Source organism: Parus major, chromosome 6, assembly GCF_001522545.3.
Source record: "Parus major isolate Abel chromosome 6, Parus_major1.1, whole genome shotgun sequence".
Lineage (NCBI taxonomy): Eukaryota > Metazoa > Chordata > Aves > Passeriformes > Paridae > Parus > Parus major.
Genome location: NC_031775.1, coordinates 26,482,958 through 26,507,767, shown reverse-complemented (window position 1 = coordinate 26,507,767; position 24,810 = coordinate 26,482,958). Strand labels below are relative to the sequence as shown.

The 24,810-nt window shown below is 40.8% G+C and overlaps 1 protein-coding gene across 20 annotated transcripts in view; it reads left to right on the top strand.

Moving 5' to 3' along the window:
* ABLIM1 (actin binding LIM protein 1) overlaps window positions 1–23,985 on the top strand; it is a 192,517-nt gene extending 168,532 nt beyond the window's left edge. For 7 of the 20 annotated variants that reach the window (XM_015633102.3, XM_015633099.2, XM_015633089.3 and 4 more), the window contains 11 exons: window positions 3,061–3,165; window positions 5,452–5,499; window positions 7,863–8,009; window positions 9,714–9,805; window positions 9,940–10,036; window positions 11,321–11,382; window positions 11,686–11,746; window positions 12,436–12,443; window positions 13,718–13,792; window positions 16,513–16,593; window positions 17,828–18,354. In XM_015633102.3, the coding sequence (XP_015488588.1) occupies window positions 3,061–3,165; window positions 5,452–5,499; window positions 7,863–8,009; window positions 9,714–9,805; window positions 9,940–10,036; window positions 11,321–11,382; window positions 11,686–11,746; window positions 12,436–12,443; window positions 13,718–13,792; window positions 16,513–16,593; window positions 17,828–17,941 (890 nt within the window). In that variant the 3' untranslated portion in view covers window positions 17,942–18,354. Of the gene's footprint in view, window positions 1–3,060; window positions 3,166–5,451; window positions 5,500–7,862; window positions 8,010–9,713; window positions 9,806–9,939; window positions 10,037–11,320; window positions 11,383–11,685; window positions 11,747–12,435; window positions 12,444–13,717; window positions 13,793–16,512; window positions 16,594–17,827 lie in introns of all 20 variants that reach the window. The other 13 variants (XM_015633088.3, XM_015633092.3, XM_015633094.3 and 10 more) reach the window with 8 other exon arrangements.
* The last annotated feature ends 825 nt before the right edge of the window (window positions 23,986–24,810 follow it).

Genomic DNA, 24,810 nt, shown 5'->3' with positions numbered 1-24,810 from the left:
TCAGAATACAGCAGGGACCTGCATTACAGTGGGCTGTGTGTGGGTAAGCAATTCTATTCCTGGCTGCTAGGGCAACCTGCCTAACAAATTCAACTGTAAAAAACAGCTACCTGATGGAGCAAAGAGAATAGAAGAAAAAAAAGCCTCTGAATTTCCCTTCTGCTGTGCTCTAGTGATTAATTTTTAGATTAAGTTTGTTCCATTATCTCTTAACATCCCCCACCTACACAGAGACATATTCAACTTCATGCCAAGGGCGTGAGAATTTAGTTCCTTCTGCAGTGTTGGTGAACTGGAGTGCTCTTGTTGCTTTGGGGAGTTAACAGTAGTTACAGTATATCTGAGACAGTGAGACATTTCTGTGCAGGCAAGGGACCCAAATTTAAAGCGTTTTTATGTGAAGTTGCAAGCAGGCTGGCCATGAGGAGACAGGTACAGGCAGCCAAGAACTCTGCTTTCCTCTGTGTGTGTGCACATTCTGCAGAGGTTGGCACTGCTTCTGTAAATTGTGGCTGGTTTTGCAGCTGCATCCCAAGCACTTAAACGTCGTCATGAGTGAGTTCCTCAGGGACGGCCTAATGGGATTCTAAGTAGATGTACCATTCCCTCTTGCAGAGGTTGGAGGCAGTGAGGCTGCCATCCTAGGAAGTGTAAAGGGGAGATATTTCTCACTACTAGCAGGAGTCATTAGGTACCCCAGGAAATACAAGCCAACAGAGACATCTGTAAAGCATCACGTGCAGGATGATACCACAGTAATTGTCTGCCTGGTACAGAGTGCATTATACAACATTTCCAGTTCTCTCTAAACAAATTATCTGTGTCCCAGATGCAAGACCAACCAGCATACATTTATGGGTGTGAGCACACTTAGTTGTGTCTAGAGGTAGAGAGGGGTCTAAGAAGGGATTCTTCCCTGTATCTGTAGTGTTGGTCAAAGAAACACTGCAAATTGAACAGACACACATTTAGCCTACCAGTTCCCAACAGGTAAAATGTATTTGTGACTCCCCTGTTGTGCCAAGTCCACAGGTCAATAAATCCCTTTTTTTTTTCCCTCTTCCACTGAGTGTAATTGCTAAAGGAAGCAAAAAAGCAAAAAGAGTGACATGTTCTCTATAAACAGCTAACTGTATCTTGAGACATATTGATTAGGTTTTTTTCTTAATAAAACAATTATTTTGCTGAAAAGTAACTCATAATTTATTGGTAGAACCAAAAAACATAAGTAAAAACAAGTTTCACCATCACAGTATCTCAAAGGGTGGCGAAGTAGAACACAATATTGGAATTGCAAAATGAAGGGCCATAGATTGAGATATAACAATAATGTTTAACTAATCATTCATGCTGCTTTTCAGAGTTAGCAAACCTAGCCCTTACTGTTACCTGGCCAGAAGCTCAGCATCAGTGCAGCCAAAATAGAATAAACTGCCATCAATTCATGTGGTTGAAAGAACATCACATCACTTAGGGCTGAAATGTCAAGGTTTTAAATATAGAATTTTGCATATGCATTCTTCAGGACAAATTCTGTACAGCCAGTCCCCCTGAATGATGCATGTAATTTTTAAAACATTCATATGCAGTGAGTTAACTTGTATACTGACTGAGGCCTCTGGGGCACATCTCAGCATGGTTTGTAAAGAGCATTTTTTTTCCCCTTTAGTGCCTTTTAGATTGGCAGATGACTGTTAAAGTAGAAGAGGATTTTTTGTGTACATTCTAAATGAAACTTTTTATCCTTCTCCCACACCTATTTCCCCACACCAAATAGATAAATAGCATGCAAAATAAGGTTTTGTGTCCTCTAACAAGACATAGGAAACAGGCCTGAAATTTTGAAATTTTTTTTTTCTTACGTTTTATAGCCCTTCTGTTTTATCATTCCCTCCTCTGCCCTCCATTTTTTTCTCCTGCTTTCTTAGCCAACATTTCTAGGGTTTTTTAAGCCCTTCTGCATACCTTAAAAAACTGAAGGGCTTTGATGCTTCCTATTTTTCACTAAGGTCACCCACACCCATGTGAAATAAGCACCTGTGTGGATGATTTTTCTTTGTGTGAGCTTGCTCTAGTTTGAAGACTGGTACAATGAAAGAGGCAGCTGCATTCTTTCGAGGTACACACACAGAGATGTGAATGAATATCTGGCTGTTAAGTCTTGTTACTTGGGATCCACCATCGTGCTTGTGCAGCAGCCCTCACTCCCTGACAAAACACAGAAACTTCCAGGACGGTTGGATTGCTCTGGTGCATTGTCAGGAGTCAAAGGGGAGTCACAGTAAGAGTAATCCTACAAATGGAACAAACTGTGTGTGCAAGCTAGAACTAAGGTTTTCAGGTATTAAGATTCAGATTTGCTAAATCAGCAGTGAAGTATTGTCAACAGAACCAAATTTACATTGACAGAGATTTGGCACACCATGAACGATGTGAACTGCTTTACAAATTATTTTGCCATATCAGAATTTTCCTAAACCAATGAAAGAGTGTGTAAGGAATAGTTATTATTTTTGATATGGGCCAAGCAACCTAACAGCTATTTTCTGTTTCTGGTTTCTGTACACTTTTGGTTTAGTGAACTGTAGTAACTGCCAGCATCTGCTTCTATCTGCTTTGGGTTTGCTTATCAACTACTCTGCTCCGTGTTTGTGCCTTTTAATTCCAAGTATCAATCTCTGTACTAAAAAATCATTGCCAAGTAACCTTCCATTCTTCTTTTCTATACTGCCCATCTAATCACCAGCTACGAGCGCACAGCTCCTGCCTGCATGCCGTCAGAATGAGTCTGAGCTGCTCAAACCTCAACTCCAGCCTGAACATGAATTTTTGTCTCTGCAGGAATATCAGGGGGGAAAAATAAGTCACCAGGGTTACTACCAGTTCTCCTTATTGTTTGTATTTATACATTTGGTTCAACTTCTTTTCTCCCTGGAGGTTTTGATTCCACCAGTTTTGCTTGGGTTTGATTGGGCTTGCTTTTTTTAAATTTTTTTTTTATTATTTTTTTTTTATTGCTCTCCCTCTTCTCATTTTGTTTTCTCCATTCTTTCATTGGAGGCAATGAGCCGTCCAGCGGTCGGAACTCCCCTGTCCCCTATCGGCCTGACAGTCGCCCTCTCACTCCAACTTACGCTCAGGCCCCTAAACATTTCCATGTTCCAGGTAGGAGCTGGCACTGTGTGTGTCTCGCTGTCCTGTCACAGTGTAGAATGTAGCCTTTGTAACTTCTGTCTTGTCTCCATCCTTTCACACCGTTTACCATGGGTTGCACCCTCAGGGTTTGGAACTGTTTCTGGGCTTGCTGAGAGGAGTAGTGCCTTAAGAAATGTGAGGGTTTATTGTGATTTTTACCTATTCTCTTGGTCAGGCATTTTACTCTTAGAATGCTTAATTTTTCAGGGTCAGTTGATGGCCTGTGAGCTGTATATGAGCTATGTATGAGGCTTGATTTTTCTCCCAGTTGCACCAGCTGAGCACCAGCATAGCTCTGCTAATTTTAGAGGAATTGGTTCTGATTCACAGGCAGAAAAGAGGCAGCCAGTGAGCCATTACGTATGTTGTTCATTCAGATTGTTGTGACTTGTTTCAGTCTTGAACCCAAAAATTCTAGTTTAGTGCCCCTTTCTTTTTAAAGCAGGTGAGGTTGTTTCTTGTTTTGTGCAATGGCTTGGTGTCCTCAGAGACCTGCAGACCCATAAGGATACATGTGCCTTAGGATGTCCTTTCTACAAAGGGCAGTCTCTGTTTCAAAGTGAGCTCCACAGTTCTTCCAGTGTCTGAGAAGACCATTTGTCTTGGATTTTGATGGGATGGGCTGTGTGTCCCTAGGGTTTGAACATGCATCTGTCTGCTTCAGTCCTAGCTGAAAGCCTTGTTCTATCCAGTTATTTTCAGATTCCTGTCAGCCTAGTGTTCCTCCTCGCTGCCAGAGGTTACTGCCCTTCCTCCTCTCCTCCAGTCTGGCAGATAAACAGTTTGTGCAGTCAGGGTGACCTGGCTCAGCTGAGGTCAGCTCTTTTAACCGCTTAAGCTCACCTGGCTCTCGGTGCCTCACCTAAACTCAAGCCTAATTGCATGAATAGCTGTGAGAAATGACCTGGAGCATGGTGGGAGAGCTCTCCTGGCCAGCTGGAGCCATGCAGCCACAGAAGGAGCTGTGCTCCCATCCTCCCTGGAGCTTTCTGGTGTCCGTGTGCGCAAAAGGACTGCATGACTGCCCTTGTAATGTTCATACCTGTTTGCTGGTCAAGTGGCCATAACAGATCCCACACAGGAATGGAATACCACAGTCTTTGTGTGCAATGAGTTTGCCTTTTTATTTAAGGATGTAGGGCTCTGCAGAGTAAGATTTGCCTCCGTTGCAACTCAATTTTAAGTTTAACTTTCCTTAATGCCAAAGGCAAAGATGTCTCCTATAACATTTTAATTGGATCTGTGATACAGCACATGTGTTTCTGAAATTCCTTTTCATCTTTCACTCTGATGTAACTGAAAACTTTCTTCAGGCAGCATAAAGTAGCAAAATAGGTTTCTGACATTAATTTTCTAGCTCCCTGTAGCTCAGTTTGCTCTTCTAATAACATTTTGGCACATTTTTGCACTGTAGTGCTGATTTTGGATTACCTTTTGTATTTGTAGCTGTGCTGAATACATGAAGTGTTGGCTGGGGTGGGAAGGTAGTTTAGAACAAAATGGTTCCTGGGTTAGATTATTATTTGGAAAAATATGGTATAATTTAGACATACTATAGATTTACTGCATTAGAGTTCTGAGAAGTGTTTTTATTCTGATTAATATAGGCAATATGCAATATGGTGGGCCTTGTATGAAAAAATTACAGAAAAAAAGAAAGAAAATCTGTCCTTATGTTTGAGATTTAGTAGCATATCAGTGAACACTGCATAAAGAATCCCTTTGACTCACTGAAGTGTGGCTGTTGTTGCCTGTTCAAAGCAGTGTCCTAGGCTGCTATTTTGTTCTCTGGATTTTGAAGTGTATTGTAGGCTCACTGCATTCTCCTCTGTTCAATCCAGCCAGTCAGTTGGAAAGAAAATTGAGCTGTTCTGACTGAAGCACAATTTTCCACAAAAGTTATTTGGGGTAGTTTTCCCCAAATGGCTTGTATCTTCACCATTGAAATGTCTTGCCTGCTTACATTTTTTCTCTTTTATTCCACTTTAAAATTGATGGTTCATGAGTTGATGCATCCACATGTTACAGAATCAGCTCCAAAGGACTTCATACCACATGTCTTTGACTTTTCACTTGTTCTTATGTTTTCTTTTCTTTAAATAATCTGAGTTTCTATAATACTAGAAATAGCTTTCTGGCTTTTTCTTGTGCTACATCCTTGATTTGGTCTATCTATTGCTTTAGTGGTGGAGTTATCTTTTTCTACAACTGAAGTAGTTTTTACATTCACGTTTTTTCTGTTTCTTAATATCACAGATCAAGGTGTCAACATTTACAGGAAACCACCCATCTACAAACAACACGGTAAATGATGTTTCCCTTTTTATTTCAAAATTGGAGTGTCAGCTGAATTAAAAGGTGTGCAGTTAGTGAAAAGCATTCACTTTTCAGTTTGTAAGCATAAAAATTTAGTAGCTTCCAAGCTTGAAGCAGCTGTAATTGCATGTCCTGGAAAGTGATTATGTTTTAAAGCCTGATGTTTTGTTTGGATTGATATGGTTTAATCTTGCCATGTGGATCTTAATGGCAAAACTGCCATTAGCTGAGATTTTGCTCTTTGCATTATGACAACTGCCAGCATTTCTCTTCTTTAGGTATATATTTGAAGAGTACAGGTACTGGTGATGTTAAAATGGATTAACAGTAGCCTGATCTCTGACAGGGACTTCACAAAATATCCTTATTTTAAACAGATACAGTACAATAATTTATTTCAACAGAAAAGATGGAGATGTTATAGTCAGACTGGAATTCCAAATGCACCTTTAATGTGGCTTTAAAGAGGAATCTTTAATTAGTGAAGATATTATAGGTGACTTATCACTGACAGGGCTAATTTGACTCTCAGCCCTGTGATACAGCTCAGGTAGTTTGCTGTACTTGTTTTTCCAGGTGTCTGGGTTCTGAGTTGGACAGCAGTGTTAGTGCTCTAAGCTTTTTGGTGTTGTCATAGCAAGTCTGAAATGGCAATGATGGCAGAAGCCCACAGCCTTGCCTGTCTTTAGTTCCACAGGGGAAGCTGCATTATAAAGGAGGGTGTTCACTCTTCCCCTGCTGTGAACACAAATATGCATCAGAGATGGCATTTATTTACCTCAGTGAAAGACGGATGACTCCACTATTTATAGACTCTGAATTTTTATCCCTTTGCAGATGTTTTATCCAGTGAAATGTATTTAGGGTTAAGTAGCAAATCAGCAGCACTACAGAGCTCAGATGAGCAGCTGGCTGAGAGCCACTGAGCTGGGATGAACAGGAAAGCCCACAAGTCCATTCTGTAGTCAGGAGTGAGCACTGCACATTACACTGCTCTGGTGTCACATAGAGGTTTGAATTGGTTCCCTCATTGGTGTGATGTCACAGAGAGGGGAATAGTGAGGCTGCCACTGCTCTGGTGTCACATAAGGGTTTTCCCCTCTTTCTTTTTTAAGTTTCAAACCATATGCTCATTTTGAAAAAAAACAAAACTCTTAACATTGTTTCTGTTTATTTTTATGGTTTTAATGTATCTCCTCACCTCCCATTAACATGTGAATGTTTAACCACTGACATCACCAATTCTAATATGTAAGTACTGTTTGAAGTCATGCTTTTGTAAACTCTGACCAGCTTCCTCCATGTCTGCAATTATACTTAGAGTTTTCCAGTCATCAGCTGCTCAGAATTCCCAATGATTTCTAGCACTGGTGTTGCTTAATTACCTGGAATGTCTTGGATGAGCAACACAGTGCATCACTTTGTTAAAAGATGTCTTTCTGTTTAAAAAAAAAGAAAAAAAGGAAAGAAAATTCTGGAACTGTTGCTTCTGATACAATAGCCTCATATAAGCAAAGGTGATTTGAGCTAGCATTTTCCAGCTCAGAGGTAGTTAAGGTTACGTTTAATGTACACTGAATTCTATTAGATTATTTTTTAATGTCAAGAAGAGAAAGCCATAATGCACATCCTTACATGCTTTTACAAGGCTTTGGCTTAAAACTGGAATTTAAGTGGAAGCCCCACTGCCAAGCTATTTTGTTGGTGAGGTTCATTGCTTTGTAAGTGCCTTGCCCTGCCAAGTTGATCTTAATGGAGTTTAGTGTTTATTGATAAGTTCATATCTGCTTTTACTACTACTGCATGTTCTAAGCAAGGGCATGCAGCACGAAAAAAAATCCCTAGTTAAACATATTTGTTTCAGGTTTCTTTTCTTCTTTGTTTTTCAGCTTTTCACAGATACAATAAGAAATAATTAGCATCAGTAGTGTTAGAATTTGAACTGTTACTCTGATCTATTAGTTAGCTTCCCCTAGAGGGAAAAACTTATTAGTACATAAATCTGAGTTCATAAATAAACAGCTGTCCTTAGGAGAAATTCCCAAATACTGTTAGGCTGCATTTTCTCACTCTTGCCTAATCATTCTTACACTATGAAATCCTAGTAAAATCCAAAGCTGATTTGGGGTTATTTTGGGGTGGGGTTGTGGGAGGAGAGGAAGGTTTGATTCTAATCTACTGGCAAGAGAAAGTCATTACTCTGCTTCAAACTGAAGTTGAAAAAGCAAAACATGAAAATGTTTGCTTTTGAAAACTAACTTCTTGAAAAGTATGAAATTTTGCCAAAAATAAGGCTGACCTTTGTGCTGCTCCAGATTATTACATAGCTAAGTTCCCTGATTACCATCTAGATGCAGCTGCCTTGGCAGCACAGAGCAAGTCCTCCGAGGATATCATCAAGTCCTCCAAGTTCCCAGCAGCTCATGCACCAGCACCCAACGAGATACCAAAGATTGAGACTGACCACTGGCCAGGCCCTCCCTCCCTGGCTGCCATAGGTATGAAAACACAAACCCTTCATCTCTGCGGCTCGGAAGGTTCTGGTGACAAAGGGACACAAACAGCACAGCTGGAAAAACGTGTAGGAGAGGTGGTGTCCACTCCAGATGCTCACACCAAAGTGCAGTTCTCCTGGGGAGACCACTGAGTATCTGAATCTAAAACTCTTGAATTGCACTGAGTAGAAAAGTCTTTTTTGGGATTTATCACACAGATATTAACCCATAAGCAAATTTTTTTAACTCAAGTGCAGTACCTTAAAAAGTGTGGTGTGTCACACAGTCCTGACTTCTTTCAGTTACTCTATTTAATCTTTTATCTAAGCTAATAGTAAAAAAACCCACAGAAAACATGATTGTTTCCCACCACATGACTAATTTCATGGCAAGAAGCAACAACTGAATTGGAACAATTAACAGACTAAATAATTCCTGATTTTCAGAGTTACTGTTTCTACAGACTTTGTATTATTCTTTTGTGTTGTAGCACTACACATACCTTATTTTCTTTTCTTTAATCCATGTGCATCATCAATTTAATTTTTTTCTTTGTATTTTTTTTCCTCTGTTGTGTTTTTATTGACCCCTACAGCATAAAATAAGTGATCTAGCCAGGTTCATTCCTGAAGTCATGTCCGAAGCACTGGGGTGTTGCTAGTTTCATGTCTCTGTGAGGGAATGTATGGCTTCCATAACAATGGGATTTTCTCAGAAGTTCTGGGAGAGGAGACACAGGGTGGGAGAGCTCAGAGACAACTGAAGGGGCTGCACATGCAGCAGCAGTTTTTTGAAAATGCCCTTTAGTTGAGATTGCAACCTGACAAACATGTAGAGTCCTTGAGTCACAGGAATAATATCAACATACTTGAAGCTGTGTCATCTACATACTTGAAATGTCTACATATTTTAAACCCTGAGTTTGTCTAGCACAGGGTTGGTAAATAACTATATCATATAAAGCCCTGTGCAGAAAAAAATAGAACTGCTGTCTAAATGCTTGCAGCAATGACACATCATATGTATTCATGGAATTGTCCTGGCATCCAGACAGGATTATTTCTTAAGAATAATCAAGAAAATAAAAAATATTCAATAGAAGCTAAGGAACTAAAATGTAGAACACATGTGCCTAAATATATTTTAGCTTAATACAATGGATCAGATTAGTTTACTTCATTTTAGACTAGAACCGTTTTAGACTAGAACCAGTTAGCCTTGTTTATTTCAAATACAAGTGTTCATTTAGGAGACTAATGTAGTTTAACTTTCCATTTGAAATGTTAGTTCAGATTTACTTCTCTGAGTCTAGATAAAAGTGTAAATGTAAATCAGAATTGAGGATTTCAGCTGTGATCCAGTTGCTGGTGTTACTAAACCTTGTGTTTCTGGAACCAGCAACATAAGCACTTTTCTCTATTATGGTGAATCATGACTTCTGTATCCAGGACCATTGCTTGTTTTGGAACTCATGTGTAGTTTAAGTTCTTGTTTAGTTTATAACAAGCCTGATAACCATAGGGCAGGCTACTTACGTGAGTTTTATTAAAAAGGAGTTTTGAAAAAGTCTTTTGACTTTGTGAGAAAATACTGCTTAGTTTATTCAGCAAATCCAACTGACCAGGACTTTGACTAGCATTGAAATCTTTGAGCTGCAGTTGAACTGATGCACAAAGCTCTCTCTGTGCTGTGGTTTTGTGGAAGCAGGAGCTGACATGAGACGCAGATCAAGTGGAAGGGAGGAAGATGATGAGGAGCTGCAGAGACGCCGGCAGCTGCAGGAGGAGCAGCTCATGAAGGTGGTTATAAGCTTGTCCTCATGCTGTTTCTGAACAGCATCCAAAAAGTGTCCCTTTGCTTTCTGTAAGCAATTCCTACCACTGTCTTGGTCAGCATTATTTTATTGATATGTTTTTTTAATTGCCATTTGTAGCTCAACTCTGGTCTGGGACAGTTAATATTGAAGGAAGAGATGGAAAAGGAGAGTCGCGGTAGGTCAGCCCTTTCTGCCAGTCGTTACGATTCTCCAGGTAATTCATGGAGGAAATAAAGCTAATCATGAACAGTGGGGAGTAAACACCACAGATACACATACCAAGCAGTGGTCCCAGAAGAGAGACAGCTGGGAAGACTGCTTGATATGTGTGTATGTATGTGGTGATCTGCCCTGAAAGAGTGGCCTGATTCATCACCTGGTTTTGGTGAGGGGAGGACTGTTGTGGTTGTTTCTTAATTAGAAAAAATATGAGGCTGAGGATTTTCAGGCAATTTTGAGGAGAGAGCTGCTTTAATATAGATGAGGAGTGGGGGGAAATGTTCCGTGACTATGACATCACACACACACTAATAGCCTGGGTTATTAAATTACAACAACACATTTTGCTTACACTGGTGGTTCATATCCCTGTTTAGTCTCTTCTCTCAGGGGCAGAAATCCAGCATTATTGACCAGTGGAGCTGTATATTCCAAACACAGACAGTGTTTTGACCTGGGCTGACATTTTAATTGGGTGTATTTTGTTCCAAAGCAAAAGCACTAAAGCTAACTTAGATTGGTGACTTAGGTTCTTTGCCTCCTTGCACATTTTGATGTACAGCTGTGGCCTACTCACATCTCCAGAGAAGGGCTGGGGGTATTATTTTACTCTCTTCATTCACCAGCCATTGTAATACAGAAGCTGTACTTTGAGCCAAGAAGAGACAAGATGAGTCTCTCTGGAGTCATCCACTGGAGCAGCTGCCAGGCAAACTAAGATTGCTTGTGTTCCCTGTTTTATGTGTGTTACTTTGATGGCCTTGGAGAGGGTTCCTGTGAATCTCACTCACTCTTTAATTTTTATGGGGCCAGAGTCTACCTGCCAACTCAGAGCTTATATTTTTTTTATTAATCTTAGAACAAGTTGGAGAACTCCTTTATTTGAGATGTGTCCATCCCTCTTTGCAGGGATAATCAGTGTAGTCATCAATTCCCTTTTGGAATCAGGGGTGATGCCAAAGCTGATGCCATGGATGATCCGTGAGCATTATTTTCAATCCAGTGGAGACCACCTTGATTTTGAGCCTGGAAAAATCAGTGTCCCTTATTAATGGCCTGCCACCATGGTGTGATAAAGCTGTTTGTAACTTACAGAAAGTGGGGAAATTTGTGTTGAGTTTGGAACTGAGTTTCTTAAAGTCAGTGTGTCTCAGATGGTTGTGTGTATGTTTGGCTCTTTTAACTGTGTGTTTTGTACTAGGTGATTCCTCAGGTGTTTTAGTATCTTAGTTTCCATGGGATTTTTCCAGTAAAATATTTTCCCTTCCTCATTCCACAGCACATGCTTCAGCCTCCAAAACCTCTTCTCTCCCTGGGTATGGGAAAAATGGACTTCATAGGGTAAGAAGATGGTGATTTTGAGAAATGAAAGGTGGCTTTTATTATCCATATTTATTTCCATATCAATTGTTTTGGGTTTTCAGTTTGATAAATGTTTCTTATAAAACCACCTGAAGGCAGACCAAACCTATTTTCCCCTTCCACAAACTACTTTGTTAAAAAGATAAGAAAGCAGTGCAAGAAATGTTGTAAAATTGAGGGGGAAATAAAAAAATTAAAGTGATTTATTTCTCCCCATGTACCAAGCTGCTTGTAAACTCATGAACTGTGAATTTATGTTCTGTCCCTCTTTTCCTGTTACAGCCGGTCTCTACGGACTTTGGTCAGTACAACAGTTATGGGGATGTGAGTGGTGCTGTTAGAGGTAAGGATGAGGAGACTTTTACTGTCTATTAGTAATAAATGTAAAAATGCTGTGATGTTTGATCATTTCTGCTGTTTTACATTAAGGCTGTGGATGTGATTACTTTGTATTTGCTCAGTACTTTCTAATTTTCTCTGGCAAACTCAATTAACTCAAAGCACTTCAAATACCCGTTAAAAATGTTGGGTTTATTTTGCTAAATCTGTTATGTGGAACTGATCCTTGTTCATACTTTTTTTGGATCAAATGGAAAGCAAGTAACGTGTGCATTATCAGGAATATGAACTGATTTCTGTGAGTTTCGTGTTTTATTTCTCTGAAAATTACCATCCACTGTGCAGTCTGAAAGAATGGGCCACAGTGAAGAAAGGGAGATTATGCCCTCTAATCCCCATTGCTGCTCATGATCTTCATTATGACTTACAGCTGGATGTGGTACCAGTCAGTGCCAAATAAAAATTGACAGTATTATTTATGAAAGTTTGAAGAGGTAATGAAAATAACTGTGATACTTAAAGAGTTTGACTCTACAAACTAAGTCCAAAATTAATGTTGCTGGCCTTAGAGAATCAGATGTGATTTTGGAAAAATCAGGAAGACCAGAAAACAGAAGGATTCTCTGGTAGATTGTAACTGATTCCTGTCCTTCCACACTCTAAAGCTGATGAGATTTCTCTTTTGCTTTTCAGATTTCCAGGTAGAGTACGGGTTTTCATCAGTCAACTGACAGCAGAACCTAAAGCAGCTACTTGTTCAACTCTGAATTTCTGCCACAGGAAAGGGTTTCTTAAGACAATAGCTTTTATTTTCCTGCATGTTTAAGCATAATCACCAATGTAGATCCTTATCAACAAAAAACAGGCACAGCCTCGGATTCCTCCTTGTTACCTCCCCAGAACCGAGTTGAGACAGCTCACACCCATTCTGTGACTTGCTCTGTAAAATCCACTGTCTGTTCCTGTATGAGTTATCTGTAATGGTCTTCTCTGGACATGGGAGGGTGGATTTATTTCCAGCCTCTCTAGCACTGACCCCAGAGACACATAGAAAGTCTCTTCCAGAGGAAATTTTCTCTCATACTAGGAGCTTTGAACTCCTCATTTTCACCCTGGAATTTGCTCTCCAGACAAGATGGCTGGTCAGTAATTTTTCTACAGTGCTGCCATCGCAGATGAGCCAGAAAGAAGTGTGCTTGCAAATAGAAACCTTTATACTTCAATTACTGCCTGCAGGGTTTTTTTCAGAATGGTTTGAGTCTGCCTGGCTCCTCAGCACAATCACAATATGAAATGGCAATTTAAGAAATTGTTTAATTAGTTGGATAATTTTTTTTAATGACATATCAAAATCATGATGATTGGAAAGAGAATAAGGTTATGGGAGGGGAGCAGAGCTGTCCATGTATTGTTCCCCAAATGTTACTTCCTTAGATTTAATACCTGTGTCAAAACAGCACCTTTTTACCCTACCCCTGTTTGTGTTCATAGTAAAAATTTCCCATTGTAGAGACAAAAAAAAAAACCAAACAAATCCCTCAGCTGTTACAGTAAATTACAAGAAGGAAAGCCCAGAGGTGTAAGAGTGCTTTCTGTGCTGTTGGGCGGGATCTGAATTAACGCTAAGGAAGAACTAGGGAAGAACACCTAGTCACTGGGGTGGGAGAGGGCCCACCACTCTCTTGGGGTTCCCAAGTCCCCCTGGAAAGCTGGAAAGTCAGCTCAGTGAGGGGCTGTCCCCAGCCTGAGCAGGGACAGGAGCTATGGTGGCTGAGAGGACTGAAGGATCCCTCTGCCTGCCTCAGAGGAGGAGTGAACAGTAGCCATGGCAATGATTGAAATAATAAGACAAATAATTAAGACTTGAAGGAAGTCTCAGGGAAAAAAATTGACCTTTGTCTTCACCACTACTTGAGTGCCTTTACCCTCTGTGTGTGTAACCTTTGTGTCTGATGTGTACCTGTATCCGATGCAGTCCCTCCCGGATGGTCATGTCCCTGGAATGAGAATGGACAGAGGAGTATCTATGCCTAACATGTTGGAGCCAAAGGCAAGTGCAGATGTTATTCACTTTCCTTCAGGACATTGAAGGTTTTACTGTGAAATGCAGATAAAATATGGGAAATGTCTTAGTTCCCTTGTTTTCCTTTACGTCACCTCAGTCCCTGCTCCTTACGTGCCAAACCTGTCCCTTTGTTCTGGACTTTGTTCTGCAGGTGTTAGTGCTCAGGCAGGCTGAGGGCAGCCCAGCTGTGATTCCAGGGTTAAGGAAGCTTTTCTAGGGACAAAGTGACGGCTATGGAAGATGCTCCATAGCTGGTTCTCTGTCAGCTTTCACCAGTCAAAGCACCAGGCCAACCTCAATGGGAAGGTCTCAGACCTGTCCAGTTTAAAAAATGCTGCAGAATATTGTGGCTCACAACACACTGGTGAGGCTGTCTTAATTCCAAAGATTTTGGAAAATCTTTGATTTGAACTAAGATGCCTACATGTCTGTCTGGATCTGTTCCTTAGCTCTCAGCACTGGTTACCTGAGACCTGTCCATAGAGTTGAATTCCCAGTATGAGAAACTCTTCAGGAGATTTATTGGAAAAAGAGGCAATGTCTGCTAATTTTAATTTAAGATAAAAATTAAAATGCTTTTAAAGCTATATCTAGAGATGCCTGAGTCAAAAATGAATATAATATATAAAGGGAATTCAACCAGGGCTGTGTTTTAAATCTTAACATTTGTTGCTGGTGAACCTTCCATGAAATCATGATTTTGCCAAAGTTACAGGGATCAGAATTTCTGCAGTTAAGTGAGGAGCTCACTTTGCAAACCAGATTGCTTCTTGTGCTTCCAAGTCACCTCCAGGCAAACTGTACAAGGCAATAACCCTGGCTTTATAAGCTGAGACCCCAGTGCACTGTGCAGTTACATGTGGTTTATATATTATATAAATAAAAATGTGGGGACTCCTGAGATATTACTTTGTACTCCAAATAATTTCTCTTTCAGTGCAATAGAACTTCTTACAGTCACCACTGCTGTTGATGTACCCAATGATTTGTGATGCTATTTTGGGTGACAAATTCTGTCAGTATTATTAATGACAAAATTTATCTATTATTTATTAATGGCTATTTTAATTATAAAATTTATGGGAAGTTTATTGAGATAATAGATCACTTTCTGTTGCTATTTATAAAGGTGATGCCAAACTCTCAGGATGTGTGAATTAGCAGTTTTTGTTCATGTCAATTTTCCAACATTAACTTACACCTGCTAAAATAAAATAAGCCAATTCAGAGTCAGCATGAAGCATATGAAAAATAAAAATTAATAATCCTAAGAATGACCAGATATTACCAAATGGTTCTCCAGAAAGGACAGAATTTGTGCATCTTACCAGCCCACATTGAGACATGCCTTGTTGTTAATATTTAAATATAAAAATGTACTTATGACCGTAGATCTTGACTTAAACTCTGCCTGTTTAAATATGGAAAGTTACATTTTAGTTTCCTATAATGCTGTTTATGGTAGCCATTTCTAGTATCAAACATAAAAAATGTAATTCCAAGTATAGACCTAATTGTACAATTGTGACAATGTCAGAATCTCATAAGAATCATATCTTACAATTGGTATGTAAGCACACATTATTTAAATTATTGCTTACAATAAAATCAATGGTGTGTTCATTGATGCCTGAATGTTATTTATTATATTTTTTTAAAGTTCATTGGGATAATTGTTAACAATGGAATGAACTTAATTGCTGAGTACTGTGCAAAAGTTGATTAAGTCAAACTTCTGTTGCCGAAATAATGGAATTAATAGCATTTGACAATAGCTCAGCTCTCTCCAGGAGAGTTTTGGTGGTGTAACTCTTGTTCCCAGTGGGCAACTAAGACAAGACCCATAAATGACAGTAAAGGCTGAGCCAGTTGCCGCTGAAGTTTCCAGAAAAACTTCATTGACATTAGCAGGGGTTGGATGAGGGCTCTGGGAATGCTGCTTTCCTGCTCCGCAGAGACACGCAATGAGAAGGGCTCTGGAGACGCTCTGGCAGACAGAACATGAGCTCTCCTAAGTCGTTCCAGGCATGGAAGTGTCTATCCAAGGGAAGGAAAAGTTTACAACAGAGTTTTATTTGCCAGGGGTGATTCCAGAAACTGATTTTAATATTTTCTGAAATAATTTCCAAGCAGTACTCTTTCTGTTAGTTGTTTGAATTTTTTAACTATTCCAAAAGGCAAGGAAGACCATGTGATAAATTCTACTGAATGCAGTGGCTCCCACTAATTAATGTCTTGCTTATTCAGGGATGCTGCTTTTTTTTATGTATTTTTATGTTTTTAAAGCCCACTCACTGTCTGTCCTTAGGGCTGTCCACATTCTGGCAACCATTATTGAGACCAATGAGTGACAAATGCAATTACCTTAATAAATTTATACACTGATGGATGAGGAAATATATTGCCTAGAAAGGATTCTGCATGAACAAAGCCAGCTGGTGTGGTATATACACCATAAAAATTGTGGCTTTACAATATGAGGTAGTTCAATAATAAGCAAGTTCTGGTTCTGTCCAGATCACCTTGTTTTCCATACAACTTTAGGAAAAAAAAAAAAAGATAAGGAAAAAAACCCCAACAACTGATACTTGTTTTGAAAAATAAAACAAATATTTGTGTGTTTATGAAAATGAGACACATTTTTTTCTGCTTTAGACTATAAATATAAATATCTCTTTCCCCCCCTTTTTATACGTTGTTAACAGATTTTTCCATATGAAATTCTCATGGTGACCAACAGAGGGCGAAATAAAATACTAAAAGATGTAGACAGAACCAGGCTGGAGGTAAGAGAAGCAAGTTCCTAAATGCTCTTTCCTGCTGAAGTTGTTTGTTGTTTGTGAAAGCTGAAACACTGAAATGTGGGCCCTGAGAAATGTGGGAAGATTTCTCAGCACTAATCAGGGAAAGAGGAATCGGACATTGGGAGGAAGCAACTGCATCCCTCAATCTCCCACATCTTTGTCTCCCTGCTCATAGACTGAGCTTCTCACAGTCCCCTTATGTTTTCAGGCCTTTCATTATATATTTGTAGATTTGATAAAAGCCCAAAATTGCACAAGTTTCATAAGATCCATATTGAAATGGAGCAATACTTTGTTTGATCTTGGACCATGTCTTAGCTAAGTCAGTGTCAGCCATCCTTGAAGATCAAAAGTTTAACTTTCTTTAACTCATCATGAGTCCTGTGACTTACTTTGAGGACTGTCTGATATCCAAAAATAAGAGGATCTAAATCTCTGCCAACAAACAAATATAGTTTACAACTTTGTGGATTAGGAAGACTTAAGCAGCCCAGTAGAATGTTGGGGATGCTTAAGTTGTTTGTTGTCAGTTAATCTTTCTGATAAGATGAACGGAAGGAGACACAAAAATGCAGGTAATATGGGTAACAATTTGGATTTATGCCCATTTTATTATTAGATATGTGGTCACTAATCAGAATTCAATGCTGTGCTAGATTAGTGCCACAGGGAGACTCCCCATCCAGTGCACTGTAAAGAAGTAACTTGTGCACAGGACAGCACCAAAAAGTGTTTCATCAGCAGTAGAGAAGTGTGCTGAACAGTTACCCTGGCCAGACATCTTCCTTGTCAGCACTTGGAGCATGCCAAGCTGCAGCCCCTCTGCAGAGCACTCCTGAAAACCCAGGGTCTGTTTGGATTTCTGTACACAGAGGTGGCTTGCTAAAGCCTGGGACAGGGGCGTGCAGGAGCTGGTCCTGCTCTTTGGTCTGTCACTGCTTGTTGGATGGCTTCAGACCAATCATTTGTCTGTCTCTTGCTTATTCAGCAGATGAAACAGTTCCCTGATTGGCTCCTTGGGCACCCAAGTCCATGGGGACTTGGATATGTGTATTGCCAAAGCATTATTTTTTCCAGCAATTACTCTTACACAGCAACATGAAATCCTTAAGGCATTCCAACCTCCTGTTGTGTCTCTGGCTTTGACTGACCATTGCCTTTTCTCCTTTTTTTTTTCCCCCTCCTTTTTTTAATTTTTTTTAAATTTTTTTTAAAGCGTCACTTAGCACCTGAAGTTTTTCAAGAAATATTTGGCATGACGATACAGGAGTTTGACAAGTTACCTCTCTGGAGACGCAACGACATGAAGAAAAAAGCAAAACTCTTTTAATCTCCCTTTAAACAAACCAACAGCAAATGATGCGCAGAATATTGTACCACACAATCCAAACTGTTTGGAAGCAACTACTTATCCACCAAAAAGGGAAAATCAACATAGTGGCACCTCTGCAGTTGAACAAGATGAACATTTGCCCTCCTGGAATGCAGGGAGAAAATATCTGAGCTCAGAAACAGCAATGATAGTTTTCAGAGGTGCCAACCTGTTACCTGATATTATACAAGATAGGAAACTGTTCTGTTCTTCTCCCTCAATGATATTCCCTTTACTTCTCTCCACAATATGATGGACATTATTGCTAGAGCCAGGAAGTGCCCTTAGGATGCCTTGTAGACTAAAGTAGTTGTAACCACTCCAAGAACTGGAAGAGAATATATACATATATAAATATATATATATATATATGTATGCGTGTTTGCCTGTGTGCACACCTGTATTTATATCTCTCCATCTATCTCTGTGTGTGTGTATGTGTGTATTAATGTGTGTATATATGGAGAGGGACATAGGTCTGTAGTGAAGGAGAAGCCCCTTGTAACTTATCCACATGGTCACATTAAGTCTTTCACCCAACTGTTTCTTATTTGGCACTCTTTTGACACGGTGTCTTCTTCGTGTAACACAGCCTGTGGTGGTGGGCACTCTGCTCACCTGCAGGACACACCACTTGGATTTCTGGAAAATGGACTCCTTGTAAATATTTGCTAGGATATAAGAAGTGAATTGCTGTGTGTGTGTTGTCAGTCTTCTCTCTTCCACACTTTCTGCTTGAATTAATAAGGCTGGAGCTTAACCAGTCCTTTGAATAATTTAAGATCACCTAAGTAATGGGAATGATGGAGAAGAGTCAGTTTTCTTGTAATTTACTCCAGGAGGTGGGTGGATGGGGGTGGGAGTGACAGAGTGAGAAAATGTTATTTTAAGTGTGCCCTGGTTTGCACCCAGAGATTTCAGGACGAACTCCCTGCTAGTAATTACTAGGACAGCTCATCGGGCTGCACTGGAGTTGTAGGATTTTACAACGGCAGGGAGGATGGTTCTCTGCAAGCTAACATGCAAATTCATCCCTCTTAGGGAGGAATGTTTCTGAATTAAAAGGTACCATCAAGGTGCCAAGCTCTGCCAATAGAGGCTTTTTGATTAAACTGCAGTAGCTGTTGTCAATATGGCACAGTGCATGGGGCCAAGCACTCATTTTAGTTAATGCAGGTTTTCACTTGTGCTTGGAAAAGAGGGCACAGACTTTTTTTTTTTTTCCTCTCTTGAAGCATCAAAGCTCCAGCCTTGGTTATTTTAATTTCCCTTTGTGCCTGACTTGGTTTTTGAAGACAGAGTAATCATGCAAGACAGTTTCTGAGCTGCATTGAACTCCTTCTTGCTTTCAGTCTTCTTCCAATATGCTGCAGCTTGAAAAACTGCCTGTATATACCTTAACTGCTTCTGGGCAAGTCCTATGCAGAGGAGGACATGAGCACCAAAGTAATTGAACGGATGCATTGTGGCTGCCAGGTCAGCTTTTTCTCTTCCTTGGTGCTTAACTGCCAATGCATAACTGCACTAATGAGCCTGTCTCCTGATAGGAGAGGGTCCTTTAGGTTCTGTGTCTGTCAAAGAATATCAAGGTTTCCTTTTTAATGCAGAACCTTCAGGCACTGGAGACATCAGAACCTTTGTATTTTCTGTTGTATGAGACATTGGTGTTAAAATCTGAAGTCAGGAAGAGGAAACAGTCCCTTGTACTTCTGAGATTCAGTATCACTGTGTTGAGTTCTCTGCATCACCAAATGACATTTCACCATAAACTGTGCAGGACAGCCCAAACCCTGCCTCTTCATTGCTGGTTTAGGAAGTCCTGTTGTGACAGATCACTGCGGTTCCTTTCTGAGATGAAGATTCAGCAGGGGAGAGACAGACCAGGGCTCAGCACCTGCTCCATGTCCCTAGAGCTGAGGGGATGTGGGACAAGCTGCAGAACATTCCACCAAGGATCTGGCACCATCCCTACTCAACAGAAGTCCCTGGGGACACTGTGACACACAGTGAGTGAGCTCTCTGGGTGGCTCCGAGGCTGCAGCAGGGATCAGGGTTTCACCTCCTTTTTCAGAACACACATCTGAAAGGTTCTTAGAGGAGCTCTGAGAAGTAAATGGGAGAGTCAGGGGCTCAGGCAGGTTGAAATCCATTTTTGAGTGACTGCTGAAATCAAATCCATACAGTGAAAGAACAGCAGTGTTTTACACTCACAGATTTTGTGACTGCTAGGGTCTTAGAAATTCAGTGTTTGGTCACCTGCAAGGTGTGGCTTAACTTTGAGACACATATTTGAATTTTAATGCATTTAAATTATTAAAATTCTCCACATTTTGTCTTCACACATCCTACAGACACTCAAAGTATGAGGCATTACAGGTCTTTTAGTTCAAGTTGCCTTGACCATACCCTTTTTAGACCTGAAGAGTTGCTCTCTCATGGATGTGAGCTGCCAATCTGCATTTTTGTGTCCCCATCTCTAGGTTACTACTGAACTTCTCACAGCACCTATGAACACACTACCCAGTCATTTCAGAAATGACTAAGCCAGGTTGTTTTCTTACCTCTCCCTCCTATGCAAAAAAAAAAAAAAAAAAAAAAAAAAAAAAAAAAAAAAAAAAAAAAAAAAAAAAAAAAAAAAAAAAAAAAAAACCCCCAAAACAAAACAACTCGGCCTCTTAGCCTGTGAAGAATGGCATGGTAATTTGGATCTGCCTCATCAACTGAGAATTTAAAACTGCAGCTTAAACTTGGGAAGGAATGAAGAGAAGCCAGCTTAGATGTTGCAAAAACATCTCTGACTGGATTTTTGGGCCACTGCTGGCTCCCATCTCACTGGTGTGGAGCAGTCAGTCACTTCACAGCCCTTTACACTAGACTTACTACTGCTTTATTCCTCCTGACTGGGAACATGAAGGGTTTTCCCAGCTTCAGTTTCATGCCTACAGTTAATTCTCAACCACCTACATGTAGACACACCCAAGGGATCATCTGTCCACAAAACCCACGTTGCAGCCAGCCACGGAAGAGGGAGGATTTCTGCAGTGGGCTCTTAGTGATTGTCACTGCAATATTTTCTGTTCCTTCATCTGGTCTTCCCACCTAATGAAAACACAATGTAGCCCCAGGGGGAATTTTCTTTGTAAGCAATTAATCATTCTCCTGGTATCCATTGAGTAGCAGTTCTTAGTAATTCCCCTCTTGGATACTCCCTTGGGACATGTCAGGAGTTGGACTAGATGATCTTTAAAGGTCCCTTCCAACCCAAATCATTCTATGATTCTATGAATATGCCTTAAGTACATGCTTGTGTTTCTCTAACTCCTGCAAAGTGTTTGAGCTTCTAATTAAATCCAATCCCTTCAATGCTGTCAACAGAATGTCATTACCAAGAGGACTAAAAACTGATTTCTTTTGTCTTCTTTTTTCTCCTTTTCTGCTTTAGGAGTGATATAAGAGTAAGGCCCAGTCAAAGCATTGCAGAATAACCCCACCTGTACACATGGGATTAAGTACACACGGGGTTATGTACAGATGTAGATCCTTGAGCACAGGTGCATGTGTGGCACACACCCTCCCTATTTGGAGCTCATTAAATGTGGATTGTGGATTGTGGTGGATGTACTGCAGTGTGCTGTGAAAGGTTAGGCTGGGAGAACTCAGTAGCTTTATGTGAGACAAGACATCTCTGTGGCCCCAGTAGCGTTTTTTACTTCTGTCAAGACATCTCTCTTCCCAAGTCCTATAGTCTGTGGGCCTGGCACTGAAGTGCTTGCTGCCCTTTTCCTGTTGTAGATGGGAATTCCTTTCTCAGCCAGCAGTTCAGATGTCCTGCTGTTCAAGGGAGTTCAGCAGCAGCCTCTTCTGGAAAAGTTTGCTACATTGAAGTAGCAATACATATATACATGTTTTGAAGTGAATCCCTTTCCACAATCCCCGTGTCTCCTGGTAGGGTAATATCGATGGACAGAGAAGGGTTAAGGTCTGGGAAGGAGGAGGGCTGGCATAAACTTGAATTCTCCAGGGCTTGCCAGGGTGATGTTTGGCAGAATTGGAGGAAAACACTGGCATGAGCCTGTAGTACCTGTCTCAAACTGTGGGGAAGTCAATTTGGAGTTCATAGCATGTGAGCACCCACACTGAAATTAATGGTATGAAGCTGTTAGAACAAGCAACAGGAAAATTAGGCCCCAGAATGGTAAAAATATGAACATGCTCTAAAATCTTCTGGGAATGATTTATCTTGGCTCCTCCTGACTTAATAGGAGATGCTGGCATATTTGATCCATAGTCTCGTTGGGCAGACAAACAAAAACCACCCTTTCTCTCACTCCATGATTCATTGCTTTCCTCTGGAATGTGTTTGTGAAGGAGGATGTCCACATCCTGAATGTTACCTTCAGCACTGAGGAACACCAGTCAGTGGTAATGACAGTGCAATAAAACACTTGCAGGAAACAAGAATTAAACTAATCTGTCCAAAATGCCCCTCATCTTTCCATGCTTAGGGAGGATGTCTCCACTGCCCCCTTCCCCATTCAGTTCTTCCCAGGTCCTGGTCTGGTTTGTGCCCTGTCAAGCTTTGTGGCCCTGTCAACACACCCACTAGAGTCCAGCATAGTCTTCAGGGTAGATGCTTAGCAAGGGCTGGTCTTGACAATATGTGGTACATTTTTACCCCATTGCTGCAAAATGAAGAGCTGGAGAGAGCTCCTGAGCACTGTGACAGTAGCACAATGCACCTTTTTCGCTTAGTGTAGAAACACTCCTATCACTGTGGGCTACAGCATTGCTCTGGCTGGTGAGTTTTGCCTTGTGATTTCTCCCACACACCTTTTCTGTGCTTAATAAAACAAGAAGCAACACAAAAAAAAATTAATCACAATGCAAAGATACTGAGTTTTCAGTTCACTCTGCTGGCAGGAGCTATGTAATGCCCACATTTGCAGAAGTGTTACTAATTTTAATGTAAGCATCAGTGCAGGAAGTGGGAATGTAATTGGCCATTAATGTTGTTTGCCTGTATGCAAAACAAATTAGTTGTTGCCCAAAGGGCTTCTAACAGGGAAATAGATTTCTGCTAATGGGTTGCTCAAAAATGCTCCTCTTTGTGAAGAGGTAATACTTCCATGTGCACTGTGGTCTTTCTTTTGAGGTAAAAAAGAGATGACCGAAGGCAAAGGGTGACCTGTTGTGTCAGGATCACCACAGTCAGAACTGTGTTGCTCCCAGGACTTGCAGAGCTGAGGCCCACAGGACCCTGCCCTGGGCATCAGGAGATGCAGCATTTCAGCAGCAGAAGCAGCTATGGGAATCCCAGCGGTGCCTTACCAGGCTGAGTCTCTAGCTCCCTTAGGATGCTTTGACAGGTCCCACTGGACACTTGCCTGGGCTTTAGTCACTGAACACCTTCAGAATGCACTTCCCCCCCCAGATGCAAACCCACTGGCAGCAGTGGAGCCTCTCACTGGCACTGTGCCCCTGGAGCCAGGGAAGCCTCTGGCTGCTGTGTGTGCCCACAGTGAGGAGCTCGGTGTGTCACTCCCAGAGCGGCCCTGTCCAAGCACTGAGGCTTGGTTGTTGTGGACAACTCTTCCTGTAAGGGGGCCTTACAGCTGGGGGCTTTTTTTAAGCTTTGGAAACTGAAACTAATTTTTTAAAGGTATACTTTCCTTTAAATCAGTAGATTTGGGCAATAGGATTTTTTTATTATTTTATTTTTCTTTTCTCCTCCCTCCATGTTATAAACCAGCGTTTTGGGGAGGTGTCCCTGTTTTCCATTCATCTGTCTCTTTTTCTGAGTCTCTGTAAAAGTGAATCAATGTCTTGTCTGTACAGTAAGTCTGCTTATATGCATAATGAGAAGTTGAGCTGGGTTGCTGTTCTGTACAATTAGTGTTTCCACTGTCATACTGCAAACAGCACATATTGCACTCCTGTGCCACTGTAATCTGCATCACTGTTGTACTCAAGTCAATGAATAAAGTTTGGAGCTTTATTCTTAATTTCTGGATTCATGTTGCCTCATTAATTTTGGTTTTTCTTTTTCATTTTGCAAAGTTATAACAAAGTTCTCCTACAAACTAGGATGTGCTCTCACAAAGAGAGCTCTCAGAGGTGAGATACGAGTGATCAGAGCAAGACAGCTACAGGTGTGAAAATTGTCACAAGGTCTCATGTAGCTAAGCCACTAGAAGTAGGTATTCATGCAAACCACATAGTTTTGTTGTCAACTGTGGTTTTAAATGACCCGAGATACCAGCAAGGTCAAATAGACCATGCTGGTTTTGTCAGGCTTCAAAGGCTAAATGGTTTTCTTTCTTGATCTTTGCAAATTCAGATAAAATGTTAGCTCCCATCTTGAAAATGTTTTCTATTATAAGTTAGGTGTTGGATAATCATCTGGAGTTTCAAGCTGCCTAGCCTTGGTGTGGGTGTGGAAGGTGGGGGATGATGCCACCCAAGGAAATTGGGTGTTTATCACACCCATAATGTGCTGAACCCCTCGGGTCCAGCAGACCATCGTGGCAGCAGACTTCAGCACACAGTACCTCTGAGGATGCAATGCAGTATAAACCTTGCACAGTCCTTGAGCTTCCAGAAAGCCCCTGCAACACCAGGATCCATGCCCTGCACATACAGGGTTCTCCATCCTCTTTCCCACTCCTCAACCCTCTGAGATTCTCCCCCCTTCCTTGCCCTACCTTGATATTCTACACAGGTTCTTTCTCGTGACAAAGGTAAGGCTTCCCAGGGTTTTACTTCAATGTACTGTGTTGAGATGTTTAATGATTGAGTCTCAGATGAGATGAGGACTCAGATTCTTGCTT